This window comes from Chaetodon trifascialis, chromosome 1 (assembly GCF_039877785.1).
Source record: "Chaetodon trifascialis isolate fChaTrf1 chromosome 1, fChaTrf1.hap1, whole genome shotgun sequence".
NCBI lineage: Eukaryota > Metazoa > Chordata > Actinopteri > Chaetodontiformes > Chaetodontidae > Chaetodon > Chaetodon trifascialis.
The window spans coordinates 14,270,592-14,290,017 of record NC_092056.1 but is presented as its reverse complement, the minus strand read 5'-3'; the positions used below and the strand labels follow the sequence as shown (position 1 = coordinate 14,290,017).

Sequence of the window (19,426 nt, the reverse complement as noted above, 5' to 3'; positions counted from 1 at the left end):
AAAAAGACCGAGAAGACTTGAATAATTGATACCAATAAAATAGTTGATAAAAAAGACTGAGAAGACTGAGAAGATTTGAATAATTGTCAGTGACAATACACTAACATGTCATGGCCGTGTGCTTGACAACCATTTCAGTGGCCACAGAATGTGTCCTATCATTAGTGTCCCAATCACATCTACAGTTTCTATCACATCTGATGTTTGTGGTTCATCCTTGATGATGCCCATCTGCATCAAATGCTGTATATTCTTTGGCAGCAGGTTCTCAGATGGAAATTACACATTTTGCTTTAGAAGGATGTCAGCTGTCCTATTTGGTCCTCACATAACAGCACAGTGTGATCATTTCAACCTTATTCATACTGAAACACCGGGTGTCCTGGACTAATGTGAAGCTCAACACATTTAAGTGATTTCTGAGCATCCTCCACAGGCTCTGGTACTGACATCTCCTTTGATGACCCCAATGTGAGCATTTAAACAGAAGACCACGTTTTCATTGCCTCTGTGAAGTCTTTGAATTGCTTTGAGAAACCATTCATATTCTTCAGATACTAATCAGCAGCATTGTACGGCCTAATTCATTTTCTAATTCATTTCCCTCCAAGCTTTAATTCTCACACAGTTATTTTCAAAGATTTTGTGGCTCAGAAATTCATATACTTTTTGATGTATTAAATTGAAATGTTCATCATTCGTATGGGCGATTAGGGCTTTTAAAGAATACAGAAAAGAATGCAAATAAGAATATAAATCAAGTGGGTTTGCATAGATTAACATAAAGACATAACCAACATTATTAATGCTTGATTACATGTTAATTACAAATGTATGGAAACAGTGAGTAAACGTTAAAAATATCAATGTGAGTGTGCAAAGATTTGACATATCTCAGAACATAATGTTTAACAATTAGAAAACTTACACATGCTGTACAAATGATGCTGCAAAACCATTACAGAACAGGTCATTGCATGCACATACAATATTTTCTTTCACTCTCTGTGGAGGAATCTGTTATTGGTACCCATCACCATTTACTGGATGAACATACCACAGTAGGGAAACGTTTGCAGAGATCCCTGCACCAGAGTCTTAAGCGTCCCAGAGGTCTTCATTATGTGAGGAGCTAGTACCACTGGCTTTTAGTCATCAAGGACTCAGGCCTCTTGTCCAGGACACTGGGACATTAATGTTTCCCACCATGGGGACTTCCTCCTCACATTCAAGGATACGCTAGGTTTCAGAGGTGATAGAGCGCCTCTGCTTGTTGGCCAAAACATGCTTTAAGCAGCCTAGAAATGATGCCATCATGGCCCACTGCACTGACTGTACAAATATCTCCCAACTGCTCTCCAACCTGAGTAAGTCTCTTCTTAAGTCTCACACCACAACAGAGATGCATGCACCAAAAAAAGGAAAAAAAAATTACAAATACAAATAGATACAATACAAAAAGAAGAGGCAACATAACTGTATATTGACTGATGAGAAAAATGAACAAAACACTTATTGTTTATAGTGCTACACAGAATGAAATATCTTTCATCAAGTTAATTAGTCAGAAGTAAAATTGTGTTTTTCATGATTAGGAACTTGGCTTCACTGAAACTTTTTACTTTCAACTTCAAACAGTCTTTAAGTGCATCACAGAAGACTTCTTGCTTCACATGCAAGGCTCTAGCAGTGATCATCAACTGGCTCACAAGCCACATTCAGCCCACAGCAAGTTAATGAATACAGAAAATATATGCATTTAATGCTACTCACTAGTGGAAAAGGTCCAGTCTGTCCTCAGAGTGAGTGTATATTAGTTTACCAACCCCTGGCGGCAAGCCAAAAAGTCTATAATTCATAGTTCACCCATTCTACAGAATCAAATTATTCTCCATCTCCATACTCTTTACTCAGTGGACCCACCATCAAACCATCCAGCTCCCAGGAGGACATCCCCCGGAGCTGACAGCATCTCACTGTCCAGACTACTGGAGGCCAGAGAATCACTAAACATGTCTATTACATGCAACAGGCATTACTTGGGTTTATTTCCGTTGTCTCAAACTATAGTATTTATGTTTGCTTACTGGTTACCTTTAAAGAAGTTTATTTGTTGTTTTATTTGTTGTTGAACTGTGGGTTTTGTGTTGACCATTGACTGCCTCCTTGGTGGAGGTCTGGGAACATTTTCTATTGTAGTTATCATTATGGAGTTTCCATGTTTTTGTTGTATGTAAAAAGGCTACTAAAAATAACATGTATTTTGTAATAAAAGGAAAATATTTAACAATAATAGAGTAATTAGGCCAAAATGATTGATTGATTCATTGATTGAAAGTCCAACCCCCACAGTGTCTGCTTGGAAAAAATCTGGCTCTCGGACAAATGTAGTTAATGTCCTCTGTACTGCAGCAAGTCACAGCAACATCTGTGCAGACTTTGGTACAGCTGTGGTTTGTGTGGCCCAAATATTCAAAAACTTTCAACTGTAATCCTAAAAGTAAACTCATCACTACTCTATTACTGTAGATGAAGGACATTTTTCTCTTTTCTTTGTGTTTACAAACCAGGTGTGGCAATGTGGCGGCAGTGTTGAGGTCCTGCCTTGTGCTCGCATTGCCCACATAGAGCGTGCTCATAAACCCTACACTGAGGACCTAACGTCTCACGTGCGGAGAAACGCCCTCAGAGTTGCAGAAGTTTGGATGGATGAGTTTAAAAGCCATGTCTACATGGCCTGGAATATTCCCATGGAGGTGAGTGATCATGTAAATTGTGTTGTTTTTCAAATGAGTGCATGTGACAGACATTTTATTTGGTGTATTAAATGGGTGTCACAATAGAGAGCTGCAGGGAGGTCCTCTTTTTGTCGACCGACCCACATTAGCATCCCCCAAACACGAATAGATTTTTCCATTGGATTTGGATTATTGCAGAGTATGAGTTGAGTATGAGTATGATGATGTTTAATGTCCCTGGCATGTCTGTAAAGATTCCCATTCATCCAGGTCATGGTACGTCTAAGTACCACCTTCTACCTTCCGTACTACCTTCCGAAGGCAACTGGACTTCCTTTAGGTTCTAGAAGATGTTTCCCCTTTCAGTAAAGAGGCTTCTTCAGTTCCAGTTGACATGGTGGGGAGTCCCAGACATTTATCCTCTGGCAAGATTGTTAACCCACCCAGCTCTCCTGTGAGTTGTGAGGGTCACATGAGTCATGGTGTGAATGGATTAAAGGGTTTTAATGAGTGAGTTGTGGATTTTAAGTTGCCTGGGGGAGGGATCTCAAGACTGCACTGTAAGTGGCTGGTAAGTGGTGTTGTAGACCACCTCCTCTGTTCAGTGATGGTCATTCCAGTTTGTACATTATTGTACATCTTAAAGACAAGTGACATTCATTTTAGGACAATAATGAACATAGTTTGACCAGGGAAGACCGGTGTTTTGAAAGAGGAGTGAAAGAAGCCATCCATATCAAACTGGAGCGACCATCACTGAACAAAGGAGGTGGTCTATGACACAACTTATCAGCCACTCACATGTGACCCTAATGACTCAAACAATGGCCAGGTAGTTCAACGACCCAGCCATTCAAACCATGACTCACCCATTAACACCCATTGACCAATTAACACCATGACTCATGTGACCCTAACGACTCATGATGGCAACGATCTTGTAAGAGAATAAATGCCTGGGACTTCCCACCAGTCAGTGAAGAAGCCTCTTGAATGAGAGGTGAAACATCCTCTAGAGCCTCAAGCAAGTCCGCTTGCCTTTGGAAAGCACTTAGAAGTCCCTCACAACCCATGTAGTCACATTTATTCACTTGCTAGAAACCACCTAGTTTAAGACACATCAAGGCTCCAAATATTAACAATGGGGTATTTACTTTGTAGAATAAAATGTGAAAGAATGAAAATCTTATAAGCTTCTATTAACCACACACTTCATTTCAGGCATGAAACCAAAAACCTGTTCAAAAAACTCATCACAACGGGGAAACCAGAAGTTCAACAATGCTAATTAATTTTCGGGCTATAGGGCTCATTAAGAGAACGGTATTCTAATCTGTGCTCGAGCACATTTTTACTGCTCTGAACAGTGTCCTCTTGGACAATGTTTGTGTGTGACAGTCTGTGTAATTGAAGAGGGAAATACACTGAAATTGCAGTTTTTCACAAAACAGAAATCCATCCTAAGCCTTCCATCATTTTGAAGTTCTTTCAATTCTGCAGTTTTATTGACAGCTGGAATGAAACAGTGTATGCTTTTACCACAATCTTCAGTATGTACACGTGTCCCATTTTTCAAATGTCAGATGTCAGCTATAAACTGGCTACAGGCTGGATTGACAGAACAATTGAGATGTCATATGTGTACAGAAACGGAAGGAAACACAAGTGAGCATATGACAGCATACTGTAGGTGTCATCACATCTACGTGCCACCATGCCGACCACAGAACAGTATATTGCAATACTGATTTTTTTGTTCCTAACAAAAGGGGCTTCACTAATGCTTTGTCAAATCTTGATTTATTGTTTTTTATGTCACTGTGCACAGGATTTGTCGTTGCAGTCTTTTGTGTCATAATCCAAAGGGGGCATTTGGTCAAAAAATGATGCACAAACACACAAATATGAAACCAGATGATCAGACGGCACCATCGTAAATCTACAGGGCCAACAGGCAGCTTCATTCTACAGTCACCTAATCTAAATGTTACAGGGTTGAATGTCATCTGTTCTCAGCTATGCTCCTCCCATTGCAGATGCTTCGTTGATTCGGGTCCCTGACATCTCCAGAAGGCTCTGATGAAATGATTCCTTATGGCTAACAGAATGTTCTGGATTTAATATTGCGCCGCAGAATGAATAAATACTTAATAATATTCAATAAACTGAGACATTACTGTTGAGAAAAGTCAATGAAAAGAGCGACAATAAAATTTTAAAAGATGAATTAAAAAAACTAACTGATTCACAGCTGCAACCCGGGAGCAAAACAATTAATAATACAGAAAGAAGTCATGAAGTTCGGAGAACAACGAAAGTTATTTGAATTATGTATTTTTCAGCAGAAATTGGTCAATTTATTCTTTTTAATCTCTTTATTTAAGGCTTTGTTGTATTATTTGAGATGTTGAATAAAGGCATCTGCAGAGTCGACAACTCATCCTTTTACAAACGGCTCACTGTTTGCAGAATCACCATGAATCTATCTGATACAAACATGCTGTACACTGTCTGATGTTTTTGTGGTTTTAGTGCTATTTCAGTGTTATATTTCAGTGTTTTCAGTGGATTCTGATTTTTATTTGATCTTGAACTGGATTCAGTAGATTAAAGTAAATAATCACGTCATCTTAGGTTAAATGTAGCATCCCTCAGAGGCAAAGTCAAATGTTTGTTCACTGAAGCTTTTTTCCTTTCCTGGATAATCTGTTTGAATATGTAAATCCACGTTATGAATAGATGAACATCTGCAGGCAATTCATTCAGTCAATAATGAGGCATTTAACAGAGTCTGTACTCAAGAAGCATGAAATTTAGCCCCAGCATTAGCCCCATGAATTAACTACACAGCAAAATTGTCAGTGTTAATTTACCTCTGAGAGTGTAAAAACGAACACAGTGTCGGTGCTCATATTAAGTGTGCACCCACCTGAGTTCACTTTTTGATGTTTCTAAGACCTGTCAGCAACATTTGCCCCCACTTCAGCTTGTGTGTCATTCAGGAGAGGCATTGGTGGCATTAGATGATAGTGGACAACATGGGGCAGATGGTAAGATGCATTGTTGGAAGTACTCAGTGCCTTAACTTAAGTAAACACACTGTGAAAATACTGCATTTCAATTCCCACAGAATATAGTATGAAGTAATTATTTACAGTCCTGTTAGTTCAGTGCAGTAGATTCCAACAAATGTCTATTTGCTGGAACCATGAACAACTCACACGCACAGGTTTGTTTGTTTCTTTTAAGATATAAGTTAATAAATATGTTGGTAGCCACAGGTTTAATCTTTAAAATGTGTTGAATTTTTTTATCAGCTTATCATGCTTTTCTAAGTCAGTAACCAGTAACTACTGTCAGCAGATGAATGCAGTGCAATGAAAAGTACAACAATGGAGATACTCAAGTACTGCACAAGTGCCTCAAAATACCTCACAATTAAGTACAAGACTTTCCATCTCTGGCAACATGAGTGTGGCTTTGTGGTGCAGCAGCTGGAATGGTGGATGGTTTTCGAGTCAGAGCAGGAAAAAAATCCAAACCCCACAGGAGCTATTCACATACACAGAAAATGGCAGCACAATGCTCCTCAATGGCCCATTATCTGATTTACTCCTTCACAAGCCACAGTTAATCAATTTTATGCTTTGTGTGAATCTTTGTGATTCTGTGTGTGTGTGTGTGCACGCTGTGTGGCTGTTTGCTTGAATGCAGGACTCGGGGATTGATATTGGTGACATCTCTGAGAGGAAGGCGCTGAGGAAGAGGCTGCAGTGTAAAACGTTCAGATGGTACCTGGTCAACATGTACCCCGAGATGAGGATGTACAGCGACACCATCGCATATGGAGTAGTAAGCTGCCGCCACCGTCGCCTCCTCCCTCTTCATCCCAGATTCAGTTCAGTGTCTGCAAAAGCCAAAACAAGGCTAAACCGTGCCTGAGCAAATCATTTTAATCCCTTGTGTTGGGATTCGGATGGCTGCTGTCAGGAACACAAACAGTTCACAAAGAGGAGGTTTCCTGCAGAGACTTTGACTCTTTCCTTCCCACTTCCAGAAGTTACTGGAGAAATAATTTCCCATTGGATTAATGTGATGAATTTAGACACAAAGATAAATACATGAAATAATTGAAGCTTGCTTTAAATATGGAGGTAGCAGAGGGCTTTGCAGCAGAATTTTATTAGTCAGTGAAGCCAAAACTGACAGCCAGGGGGGCATTCTGGCAGTATTTCTATTTGCCCATTCCTAGTTGTTCTCAAACAGCTTTATTTCCATGGTCCTCCCACTTCACATCACTGTGGTGCACCCTAATACACAGTGACACGCAGGCCGCAGTATTATGGCAGTGCTTTCTATGTTCTATGGATGATTTTTTTTCTTGCACAAACTGACAAATGGTGGAAGGATATAGCGAGGAAACAGGGTGGCCTCATTACATCCATTTCTCCCAGTTACTTGGCCTCATTATTCTATATTTGTGACATGCATTTGATGGGCTAGTCAGTCCTGGTGGTTTGAGCAGTGTTACGTAAAATAAAAATCATTTCTGTTGGTAAAAACTTACTTCACATTTCCTGAGAATGTGTGTGAGATCTGATGTGTTCATCCTCTTCCTCCTGATATAAGAATGCAGGTGAGGAAGGAGCAGGTGGAGTCCTCCTCTCCTCTACAGCTCTGTATTCGCTAAGCCATGCCCACGTTAGAGCAGTACAATCAAATCTGAAGGTTTTGATGTAAATCCCTCCTGTAACTGTTCTGCGCCTACGTTTCATTCAGAAATACATCACATTACAGAAGCTAAAGAGGCTCTAAATACAGTTTCTTTGTGACTTTAAGCTCATGTGTCACTGTGGCACATTTGCTTTTTTCTCACTCTCCAGCACTAGAAATATTTAGACCTGAGCTGTTGCACGGGACCATGTGGATTTGCTGATTATCAGATAGAAGTAGACTTCCCCTTAGCCAATGGGGAGCTGAATCATCCCTAGCTGTGTTCTTCTGATCTCACATCTTTACCTAATTCACTCTCCACACAAACCACCATCCCTGGAGCTCCCTGCGGCGCAGTTTGTATCTTGCAATCAGGCAGACCTTTGTCATGATGCGCATGAATAACCCTCCGGGCCTCAAAGTCTGAGTCATGTTCATCAAGCGTGACGCTTCTGATTTACATTTTTATAAAGCAAAAATGAATTTAATAGGATTCAGAGAATGATTCATGTTTTAGATATTGCTGCGCCTTCTGTATTTTCTGTAAATATCCTTTAATATTTATATTGCGCTGACGTGAAACCCAGAGAAAATGCCATGCTGATTTTTACTTTTTCTCCTTTCCAGTTTGTAGCTACTGTCCACACTCACACAACCTTGTGGAAACATTTTCATGGTAACAGCGAGCGCTACAGCAAGCAGAACTTATCATTTGGATAATAGTTTCTTTCCCCTGTGGGAGAAATAATGTACTGCAGCGTGGAGAGAGCAGGTGGTAGATGCAGCTTCCTCCTCTCACGTTCCTTCAGTAGATGATTTGGTCTGTGGACTGGACACCACACACGCTCACAAAGTCTTTTTTACTATTATTCATAGTCCACCAAAACTTTAAAAGAGCTGCAGAACTGCTCTGCAAGTGCACAATGTTTTATTCACTTCATCAAATAATGTCAGTTATCTGTCCTTCATTGGGGTGGTGGTTGTTTGTCAGTTTACTTGTCAAACATACAGTCCATTAATCAGTCATGGGACTTATAGAACGTTGTCAATACTAAGCATACAAGACTTTTTTTTTTTTCTTAATATAAAGACAATAAAAACAAAATATATACTATTACAAATTTAAAAAAGGCTTTCAGGATATACTGCAGCAAATCCAATTTTTCATCTTCACACATCAGTGGGTCAAAGGGTTGACATCCATTTTTCAATACCCACATCTCTTTCATCTCTCAGACTTTATGGACAACCGCTAATTGATTTCAAAGTCTGTCTTAAAGCTCCTGAAAACTTTCAAATCTTTTTTTTTTTCCTTATAACTTTCCTTCCTTTTTCTTTCCTTATAACATTATGTTTGTATGACAAGCAGCAGTAAATAAACAGCACTAAAAGTTAAAACAAACAAAACATCACTCGCTTTGTTAAGACTGTGTGGGTGTGGTCGTCTTGCAGCTTACCAGTTCAGATTCTGATTCACGTGTTGCTACGTCCTGATTGGTTGACCGTATGTGAAATCACCTGTCCACTTCATAGAAGAGCCAAGAAGAAAAACTCAAGTTCAGAAATCTAACAGTAGTAAATGTGGCAGAAAGCAGTACAGTATGTTCATGTTGGACCTCATTGTTTATGGTCAGAGGCTGATTGAGCCCTTATACATCTATCCTGGAGGAAAATGTCAAATTGTTTTCAAAAAAATCCTGTTTTTTTAGCAAATATAATCCAGCAGAAACTGAGTCCTTTGAAAGTAGTGCTCCATTTATCTTCTTTCACTTTTCTTCTTAACTGTGTCACTTCATTTGGTGAGGTGAATAAAGTGTGGCGTCCATTGTGATGGACTTGAATTGAAGCTCACAATGGTCTGCACCTGGCTGTGTGCCTGCTCTCAAAGTCAGAAATCATCATTCACACTGGCCTAAATACTCTCAGGGTCACAGGGTAGCAAAAGTTCATGTGAGCAACTTTTACCTGAATATGACTCATGCCTGGGTTATGCAGAATCTGCCATATTACTGATTTGACCCCCAGGCAAGTCGTACCTTTTTTTTTGTATGTGTGTGTGACTGTGTGTGTTTTTCTTTGTCTGTCAGCTGAAAAACTCTCTGAAGAATGAACTGTGTCTGGATCAGGGGCCCGACAATGACAACGTCCCCATCCTGTATCTCTGTCACGGGATGACACCTCAGGTCAGAGCTCTCTCTCTCTCTCTCTCTCTCTCTCTCTCTCTCTCTCTCTCTCTCTCTCTGTTTCTCTGTAGCATGTAGCCTATAGCCAAACTTGATATTTCACCTTTATATTTTATTTCCATCGCAGGTTTTTCTTGCTCAATAAAACCTGGCCCACCTCAAAGAAAAATAACTTGGCTTTCTTCTGCTTTCAGATTGGATCAAACTCAGTAGCTTTACCTCATAAAGCAGGATCCAGTTTTCTGTTTTGCCCTTTACAGAAACTGTCTTTGAGGTTTTTAAGTACACATTGAACTCGTCCCCATTTTTCATTCAACTCCATTTAAGGGTGACAAATGAATCCGACTCAGAATAAAGTGCAGCATTATTTTCGAAAGACCAGGTTAGATTGTGCCTGAGCATTTGTCCCCAGCTTTCTTGGGCTTAATGTCAAAAGATTTAGTTTCTTATTATCACACAGACATTTAAAAGATTAAAGAATAAAGCATTTAAAGATTATTCAGCCTGATAGACCCCAGGTTTATTTCAGCCATTTCCTTATTATATCGTGTTTTCCATCAGTCAACGTCTTAAAAACCATATCTTTGCACTACTTGTTCAGGATATATCTCAGCCCAAAGAACAGGGAGTCTAAGTGTCTTCAAATGTTAGCACAGCTTGATTAGCATTTACTTTCTGCAGCCTTTTCGAGCTGCTATCGATCCCTCCATCCCATTATGTGCGAGCAGATTGTTTTCAGAGATTGTTTAACCTTGCTGTGGCAGTTGTAAAGTTGTCTCATAAAGTGAGGCTTGATCTCCCATTATCCCTCTAAAATCAAGTGAATCTATTAGATGTTTCACACTCATTGCGCCTGTATTGATATTTACACCAAAACTGATTCAGGAGCCATCTGTATAGTCTTTGTAACACTTTTTCCTCATAAAACCCATAAGTCAGCTTCTGCAGCCCATTCTGAGACCTAGATAACTTTAAAACTTACTAATTATAAATCTGTTACATGCAATAAATCTCTGGTAAATCCAGGCAAATCAAACAAAGGATTGGAGTAGCACCAGCGTTCCTAATGAGATTAGGGATCTCCTCTGCAAGACAAATACAGTCTGCTCTATTTTTATGTTTCAGTGTTACATCATTGAGAGGAATTAGGCCCCGAATTGCCTCTATAATGATGCATGTACATAGACTGTTGCAGATGTTTGCTGTAGTCAGTCGAAATGTGTCATTGCCAGCTATGCTTTTCAATGATTTGCTTTGGGAGAGCTAGACTTTATGTCCGAGGCACTGCAGTAAATATTAATGTGCAGAAAGAAAATTGCACAGGCAGACATGGAAGGAAGGGTATTACAAAGCTTACAATCCACAACACGTGACTGACTGTACAGAGCATGTTGTCAGCAAACATGCAGTACAGCACTTCAGTTCAGGCAGTAATACAAAATACTGATTTAAGCCCAGCAACAATAGAAACCACAGTCACATACAGCCTGCCAGTCTGCACTGCCCCAGAAATGAGCAGCATTAAAAAAAAAAAAAAAAAAAAAAATCACACTCCTCAGACTGTGTAACGTCTGGTGTGGAGGAGGCAGGAGGCCAAAATCAAACACATAAGATTATAGTAAGAGGATAAGAGTAAAAGAAAGACGAGCAGCAGAATAAGCAAATATGGCCCTGATTTTTTTGTTTTGAAAAGATGAGGTGCTGTTAGGGTGCTCTGACAGCTAGAGGGGGTTAAGATCAGAGACATAGACTGTATAAATAGTGGACAGAGCTTCCAGGTCTGAAATTGAAGCTAAAGCGGAAGTGCCTTAAACATGCGTTATTTTCTAATGGCCGGTAGAGGTGACCGCACTGGTTGTAAAAAGAAGCCTGATTGTATGTAAACTTCTAATAAAATTAACCTCATTCTCACTGATTTTATTACCTCAGTAGTAGTAGCAATGTGTATCCACCCTCGCTCCACTCTCTTCCAAATATGGTCACATCTGTGTCCAAAAAACAAAGATGGCAACGCCTCATCCAGTAATTCTGATACAGTCTATGGTCAGAGATAATCTGTACTCTGGTCCTACTTATGACATTTTTAGACTTTTACAGACAGAGTCCCTGTTAAACTCTGCAGTTCTAACCAGTTTAACTCTGATATCAATCCAACTCCCCCATACTCTTGTTACACCTCTCTATTACTTGGATTACTTGGATTCTGCAAACTAATTAATGTGTCCTCCCTTCAGTCTTGTTTCTGTTAATTACCTTGTTTTGCTAACAGTGGAAGTGTTCAAATCATTTGTTTAAGTGAAAGTACCAGTACACAATGTAAAAATACTTCAGTCAAAATTCTACTTAAGTGAAAGCACATTGTCAGTAAAGACACATCTGTCATCAATCACAGACGCCTGAAGGGTCGCCAACCCGACTGTTTTTCTGTAAGGGGCCACAAGCCAAACAGGTTGGGAGTCACTGGTTTAACATCATATATTTATAGCTGTAATCAGTAGGTGATTTGAGGGGAGATTCCATCCACCTTGTTAGCAAAATGACCCAAATGTATCCCCCTTGTTGACCCCCCCTCCATCCTCTAGTCGCAGAAAGAGTGCAGGGGCAGAGAGGTTGTTTACTTGAATATATTAGTCTTGTTTGCCTGACTCATTGATCCTTTATCTGACTGAGATTTGTGCAGTTACAATCTATGTCCCCAGCCATGACAGTATCAGCTGCTGTGTATTGATAAATCCATGGTGCTGTCCGAGGTGCTGAAGTAGCAGACAGATTCCTTTTTCTCTCAGCCCCACTCTTCTGGCAGTTCTGTGTTGGGTCTATAATACTGTCCAAAATATATGTTACAAATACTCTATTCTTTTCTGTTCTGTGCTATATTGTAGTCTATATACTCCAGAGAGTCATGTCACCTTCATGATCAAAGTGACAAGTTATAGGCAAGACTAAGAAGTTACGTAACATGAGCCCGAATGTCCTTCATATCATCACATACAGTCCAGCCTTGTTTATCACTCTGTGTGTGCTGCATCACACTAAAGCCTGCTCTCTAAATACAGTCAACAAATTTTCTCCCTCTCTCTCTCTCCCCCTTCTCTCATGCTTATACCACTAAGCCTTTTTCTTTTTGAATACAGAACATGCCTCTCCTGCTTTATTCCTGCAAGTGATTTTCAGATCTTGTCAGCTTTATGTGGCCAAACAACTGCCCTTGAAAAAGGCAGTTGGAAAGGATTCCATCAGAGAGGGCACAATTATTCGGGGTTTCTCCCCATTCCTGAATTAATAATGAGTTTCTTTTCTTTACAATCCTTTGTCTTTGCTTGTCCTCCATTCAGTCAGGATAGCTGAATAAATACGCATATTCAGTGGATGTAAATCAGCCACATAGATGTCTCTTTCATATCCAAAGACAGCCTGAGAGCAAGCCTCGGTTGCTGCATAGATTACCTGTATGGTCCTGTACAGCTCTGGAAGGGCCATTATCTAAATGTCAACCGCAGCAGTGTGAACGTACAGTGCAGCACTACGCAGGTTGTTCACAGCAGGATGTGCTGTTTCTTGCAGAATGTGTACTACACCAGTACTCAGCACCTCCACGTCGGGCTCCTCAGTCCCACTGTTGATGACGACGACAACAAGTGCCTGGTGGATGTGAACAGCAGACCGCGCCTCATCGAGTGCAGCTATGCCGCAGCCAAACGCATGAAGCTCCACTGGCTCTTCACTCAGGTGACAATCAGTGACACAGCCCCCCACACGTGGTCCGAAAGCACAAGGTTGACATTCATTTTTCCGTTTATATTCAGCCTCAACTGAAGGTCGTTTGTCGAATGTGATGGGAAAACTGACCGTCGGAGGAGCTTTTGATCGTGCAGGTGGTTTAATTTGCTGTTTGACCAGACTTCCGCTCAATCCTGCAACTCATTTAGACACAAGTCTGTGCTTACAAACCGTGTTTTAACATAACAAGCAGCCACCTCGCAAGATGCTCCATGACAGCGAGTGAATTGGATTTCCTGCATGCTTTGATTCGGGAACAAAAGACCTCACATTGTTGTCTGCTATGCTGTCAGTGCAGCGTTAATTATAGATTTTGTTCCCCTTTTAGCCAAATATGTATAAAATCCCAAATGTGTTTCACATTAGACGCTCGTTCTAGCGAGTACAATATTCTTTTGGCTGTGTCACTTCTGCGCTGCTTCCACAGGTGTGTCTGCTTTTACAGCATAATGAGCACAAAGTGTAAAAAGGTTTTATACGCTTGAACTCATTTGTCCTCAAAGTGAACTTTAAGGGGTTATTTTTGTTAACTTTGTATAATTCAGCAAGAAGGATGGGGACATATCAGCGCGGCTGGAGCGTATCATGTTTCTGAAGTGTGGCATTAATTATTGATTCAGTTTTGACTGCACATGTGCAAAGTGTCAAGCTCTAACAAAAATAGATTGCCTTGATGCAGCCACAGCAACTTTGGGGAACGGAGCGCTGTAGAAATTAGAGAGGGAGAAAGTTTGTTTTGCTTTATCTTAATTCAAATGTTGCACCGTTCTGCACAAAACCAGATCAACTGGAGATATCCTTAATCTCCTCCCACTGAAATGTGCAAAATTCTTTTCCCTCATCCACTGTAAAGACCAAGAAGAAGTGACTTTAATAAGCCTTGATTTGTGAAAGAAATGAAATATGTGCTCGCGTGTGCTGATTAGTCATATGTTGGCAGGTGGTAATTTTTCCCATTAGAAAAGCAAACACATGTTCAGTGGGAGGGACTGTATGCTCGGTTTTGCTTGTGGGGGTGATGCCTTTTCATTTTTCTGGAACAAATATCTATTGTTCTGCATATAGCATAGTAAATAGAATGTAAAGCCTAACAAGCCATAGCGTCCTGAATTAAAAAAAAAAAAAAGCAACCTTCCCACATGCTGTATGCTCACAAACGTATACATTCATTCATTAGCCCACTCCCTGAAGGTGTTTTAACAAGCAGCACCAAGTTGTTATACAGATAACTCGGCTGAGTGAAACCCAGAGCAGCTGCTTTTATCAGTTTATGTTCCAGATTTACAGGGACTTTACTGGCTTTTACTTCTGCCTCCTTCCAGGACTCTGAATCACCATCCCCATCTTCAATTTGTTCAGTGATTCAAACATGTCTGGCGTTGTGGTAATGGACTGCTTTTTCCTGCAGTTTGAGAAACAGCCAGGATTTGTAGGCTGCATTAAGAACAGGGATGTCACCTCTCTGAGCCAGAAGAGCCAGAATGGGGGTCGAAATCAAGCTGTAAAGGTTGACTTACAAAAATAACAACATTTAACAAACTGCTAAACTGATAAAATACCTTAGTTAGTTATAGTTAATATTAATGACTTTTGTTATTTTATCATTCTTTGAGGGACAATCATGCTCCAGCTTTTGGAAGTACTGTTCCCATATTGCTATTGGGTGATATAAACAGCCTGTATTTGTTTACATTTTGGCAAATTGGCCCAATTACTAGCATGCCAAATCAGGAATGAGCAGCTCCTGTTTGCCAGGTGACAGCTATCACAAGATTACTTTGATATTGAAGAAAACTTTAAAAGGTGATCATTCTCAAGCAAGTTCTGGCGTTATGACGATTGATTGATATGATTTTTAAGCAAATGTATGGAGGTTATTCTCAAAGTCACACTTAATCTAAAAATACATGTATCGTGTCTGTGACTTCAAATTTCATCGAGTTTTGACTCTGAGAAGGAGGACATATTTTGTAGTAATTTGGAAAAGGGGTTTTAAAGAACCTTAAAATCCTCTGTCAGCTGTGTGTCACAACCTTTGCTGTTGCTCCAGCTGCTGACTGTGTGGATAAGTGGGACAAAGTACAATAGCTAACTTGATGTTTTTAGGACACCTCCATGCAGCTGCAAGCGTTTACATTTATTGCTTCAGGTTGACATTTTTAATGCAGGTTTTTTACCTGCAAACATCTCTGAATAAGGCTTACATGTGGTTTAACATGCCACGGCAGAGAAGCACATCATCTCTATCATATTTTTGCTTACCTGTTGAATTACAGATTGAGCTTGAAGGTTCATTGTTGACCTTGCAAACAACGTCCGGCTTACTTGTTGTGGTCTTTTAACCACAACATGCAGCCTTCCTCTGTAGATGGAGTTGCTCAGTTGTCATGGAGATGAAATTGTTATCACCTCATAGAATATAATAATGTTAAAATAGCTGCATTTCATCTAAAAGCTGTGCACCCAGAGAGGCGACTCCACAAATGTAATCTGGCTTTATGTAGCTGATGCCATTAAGTTTAAAAAATGCCTCAGTTGCCCCATTCGCTGCTTTTATGGACCGGCTCAGAACACAACGACATAGTGGTCCATAAATGCCCACTTTCAGCAGTGGTTATTACCAATCTGTTATCTATTAAAAAAGTCCTTGGACCTCACAGACCAGGCCAAACTCTGGAAAATACAGAAAGAATAATTTAGCTCACAATTCGTCCAATCCCTCCAACATCCCTCTGCCTTCCTCTCGTCATATTGGAAAGAGCTCTCTCCTCTCAGCTCTCTACACTGTATTGCTCGTTGAAGGCCTCCTCTACAGTCACTTGTCCTCGGTCAGCCGTGATAGTGTAATGAGAAAATGCTGCCCGGTTTCATCAGGACATGCTGGAATATTTTTGTTGAGCTGATGTGCTCTCCCTGTTCAGACGGTGGCAACAGCTGTCATATAAAAGTTTGGGAACTGTTGGAGCTTACTTTCTTTTTGCACCAAAGGTTTTTCCTCCAGGTGTATTTCTCATTAATCAATAGATTAGATAACTGATTCAACTAATTTAATTGATTTAAGCGATATTTTAATACTCTGAAACTTGATATGAGCTTCAGTCCACCTCCGTACCAGATGTTTCTGTCCGCTTGTGTGCCTTGTTTTCTTCCTCCAAGCCTTTTCATCCACTACATTCTCTCCAAATCCCGGCCTGGCCAGGGAGAAAGCTAATGACTACTCTAGCAATTGCATTGTTGTTTTTGCCTTGAAACCATGTTGATGCTATCTGGTGGGCCCTATGAGGACGGTAGTGTGAATCAGCCAAACCGCACAGGGCTTAGGGCGCTTCAGCAGCTCACATCCGTATCCATTCAGAGCAGCGTGGGTTTAAAGGAGGCAAGTTTATTGAGCACACAAATTGTTCTTCTAGCCCGGCACAGTTTTAACCAGGCTGCTTTTATCTTTTCAGGGAGGATCCATTCAGAACAGGAAATCAAAGAGATGCCTAGAGCTTGTAGCGAGCAGTGACAATGAGTTCGGCTACCAGCTGGCTCTGCAGAAATGCACCGGACAGAAATGGTTCATAACGAACATGCTCTTTAGCAGCTCCTTATGATCGACTGCTGAAAGGAGCAGTGCAGTGAATAGCACACCGGATTGGATTCAGTTATTTCTATTGTGCGCATGTGTATGCGCAGGTGTGTGTGTGTGTGTGTGTGTGTGTGTGTGTGTGTGTGTGAGAGAGAGAGAGAGAGAGAGAGAGAGAGAGAGAGAGAGAGAGAGAGAGAGAGAGAGAGAGAGAGAGAGAGGATAGATAGAGGAGCAGTGCATGGTTGAACACCACCATCTTGACCACCATGATGTCCTCTGATGAGCGGTCGACATCACATCGTAAATGTTAAACATTTTATTTTGCCTACAGGATCAGCCATAGTTGGCGAATATTTTGCAGATTTGACAAGGTAGTATATTCAGTATATTTTGTGGTAAAAACAGTACAGTCAGATTTTTGTTGACTTTAAAAGATGTAATGGGTCCAATATGTTTTTGTACTGTTCATAACTGCTACTGTGTAGCAAGCTTTCCGAACCTGTCCCTGCTGTAATTATTTTCATTTAGTGTCTCAGGTTTGTAGATTTATTATGCGATTCAGCTGTACAGTCATTGGAAAATGTTGGAATAAAGCTGAAAATGATGGAATATTTTCTAAGTGTTGATATTTCAGATATTTGTAATATGTAACAGTAAAATGACTAATGGAAACTATTGAGTGCAAGTGCCTTTTTTCAATCTGTGACTGACCTTTACAAACTATCATGGAAATTAGAATAGATTTTTGATTGTCAGTCATATTTTTTTGTGTTCTGGTTGCCCTGAACATTCAGTGCACTGCAATGTATGTTCTTCTTATTCATTTTTGCTTCTAATTTATTGTGTAGCGGACATAGAAAACCTTTCTTTTGTCAGTTTCGGCCATCTGCTATCTACCTCTACAGCTGCTGTGTCTTGCACTATTAACCAGGACTGCTGCTGCTTAACCAGGGCTGACACACTCAATGTGCAATAATGTTAGAATACTGTCTGCACTGTTTACATAGGAATGTACTAAGACTGCTACATACAAATGCGCAATACTCACATAAACACTCATCACTTTAATCCTTATCTTATATATGTATATAGTGTTATATTTAATTTTCTTCTCCTTCTTCTTCTTCTTCTTTTCATCCACCTTATGACTAGTGCTCTCAGTGCTGAGCTGACCTGATTTCTCATCAAACACATTACATTGTACAGGTGACCCTGAACTCATGTGCAAATAGGCAAAATTCAACAAAATCTGTACAAATGTAAACAGCATGCTCTGCAAAGCCAGACATCTCAACCAAACACAGAAAACACAAGCAAGGGCAGAAATGCAGCAAGTGGCAGAGAACAAAACTGTAATGTGTTGAGCTCTCAGAGTCACCATAGATTTGGTCTTTTGTATTGAACAATACAGACAAATGTACATGTAGACACAGCATTCAGAAAACATGGAGTCATGGAAGTGATGTCAGTTTGTAATGACAAATACAGGGACAGCAGCTGAGAAACAAGGTGGCTTTCTGCCCTGACTGTTGTGTGCACCTGGGGAGGAGACGAGTGGCACAGCCTGTTTTCAGCATGCCAGTCCTCATTACCATCCACATTCAAGCGCAGCTCGGCAAACCATGGCATTAAATATACATGGAAACCCACTTTCATCAAAAGGACCTCCCTCACTAACACGTCTTAATATATGCAATAAGAGCGCCTCTGCATGCTCAAACTTTTGAATGAAAGGAAGTCAACAGCACAGTATTCCCATGCACATTACTTACATCCTCTTTTAGTTGACCTCTCGTCCTGATTTCCTGCTGGTGCACTTTCTAAACATGACTGTAGTTAGGGGATCTGCGTGTGTACATTTGCTTAATATTCTATGATCATACATACATTTATCACCCTAGTTGATTTAGCACATCATCTTGTGGCACAAAATAACTTGAAATGGGTTTTTTGGGGGGTGGGGAGGGGCTCAAATACACTGCAGAGAATTAAATTCCATGTAAATCTGGAGTAAAAGACACGTCCCACAGAGCTGTGGAGCTGCTCTTTCTGAACATGAGACATATATCTGAGAAAAGTGCTGGCCTGGTTTTGATGGAGACGGGGTGATAATGTATCTGTCTTCCCTAGCATTTGCAAAATTACAGTCATTTGCCTTGCTGTGGGAATTAAATACTGACTTTTAACAGGTACGTCTCCTGTCTTTCTGGAGTCATGAAAATTGAAACCATGTGAACAATTTCTCACATGAGGCAGGATTTTTTTTTTTTCTTCAACTTAATCTGTCCAGAAATACACTGATCTGATTTTTCTTTGTATATAACAGAAGACACCTGCAAACTACACGAACCAACTCGCAATGTGTATTATTTGTGGGAGACATGATGGAAATATGATGGTTACTTTTGGGTAAATTAATCCTTTTGTGGGTGAAAATGTGA

The 19,426-nt window shown here is 40.3% G+C and overlaps 1 protein-coding gene across 1 annotated transcript in view; it reads left to right on the top strand.

Annotated features, from left to right (window-relative positions):
- galnt18b (UDP-N-acetyl-alpha-D-galactosamine:polypeptide N-acetylgalactosaminyltransferase 18b) overlaps positions 1 to 17,659 on the top strand; it is a 71,279-nt gene extending 53,620 nt beyond the window's left edge. Inside the window, exons 7-11 of the mRNA XM_070965075.1 lie at positions 2,571 to 2,756; positions 6,453 to 6,590; positions 9,539 to 9,634; positions 13,199 to 13,363; positions 16,864 to 17,659. Of these exons, the coding sequence (XP_070821176.1) occupies positions 2,571 to 2,756; positions 6,453 to 6,590; positions 9,539 to 9,634; positions 13,199 to 13,363; positions 16,864 to 17,010 (732 nt within the window). The 3' untranslated portion in view covers positions 17,011 to 17,659. The remainder of the gene's footprint in view (positions 1 to 2,570; positions 2,757 to 6,452; positions 6,591 to 9,538; positions 9,635 to 13,198; positions 13,364 to 16,863) is intronic.
- Positions 17,660 to 19,426: the final 1,767 nt, after the last annotated feature.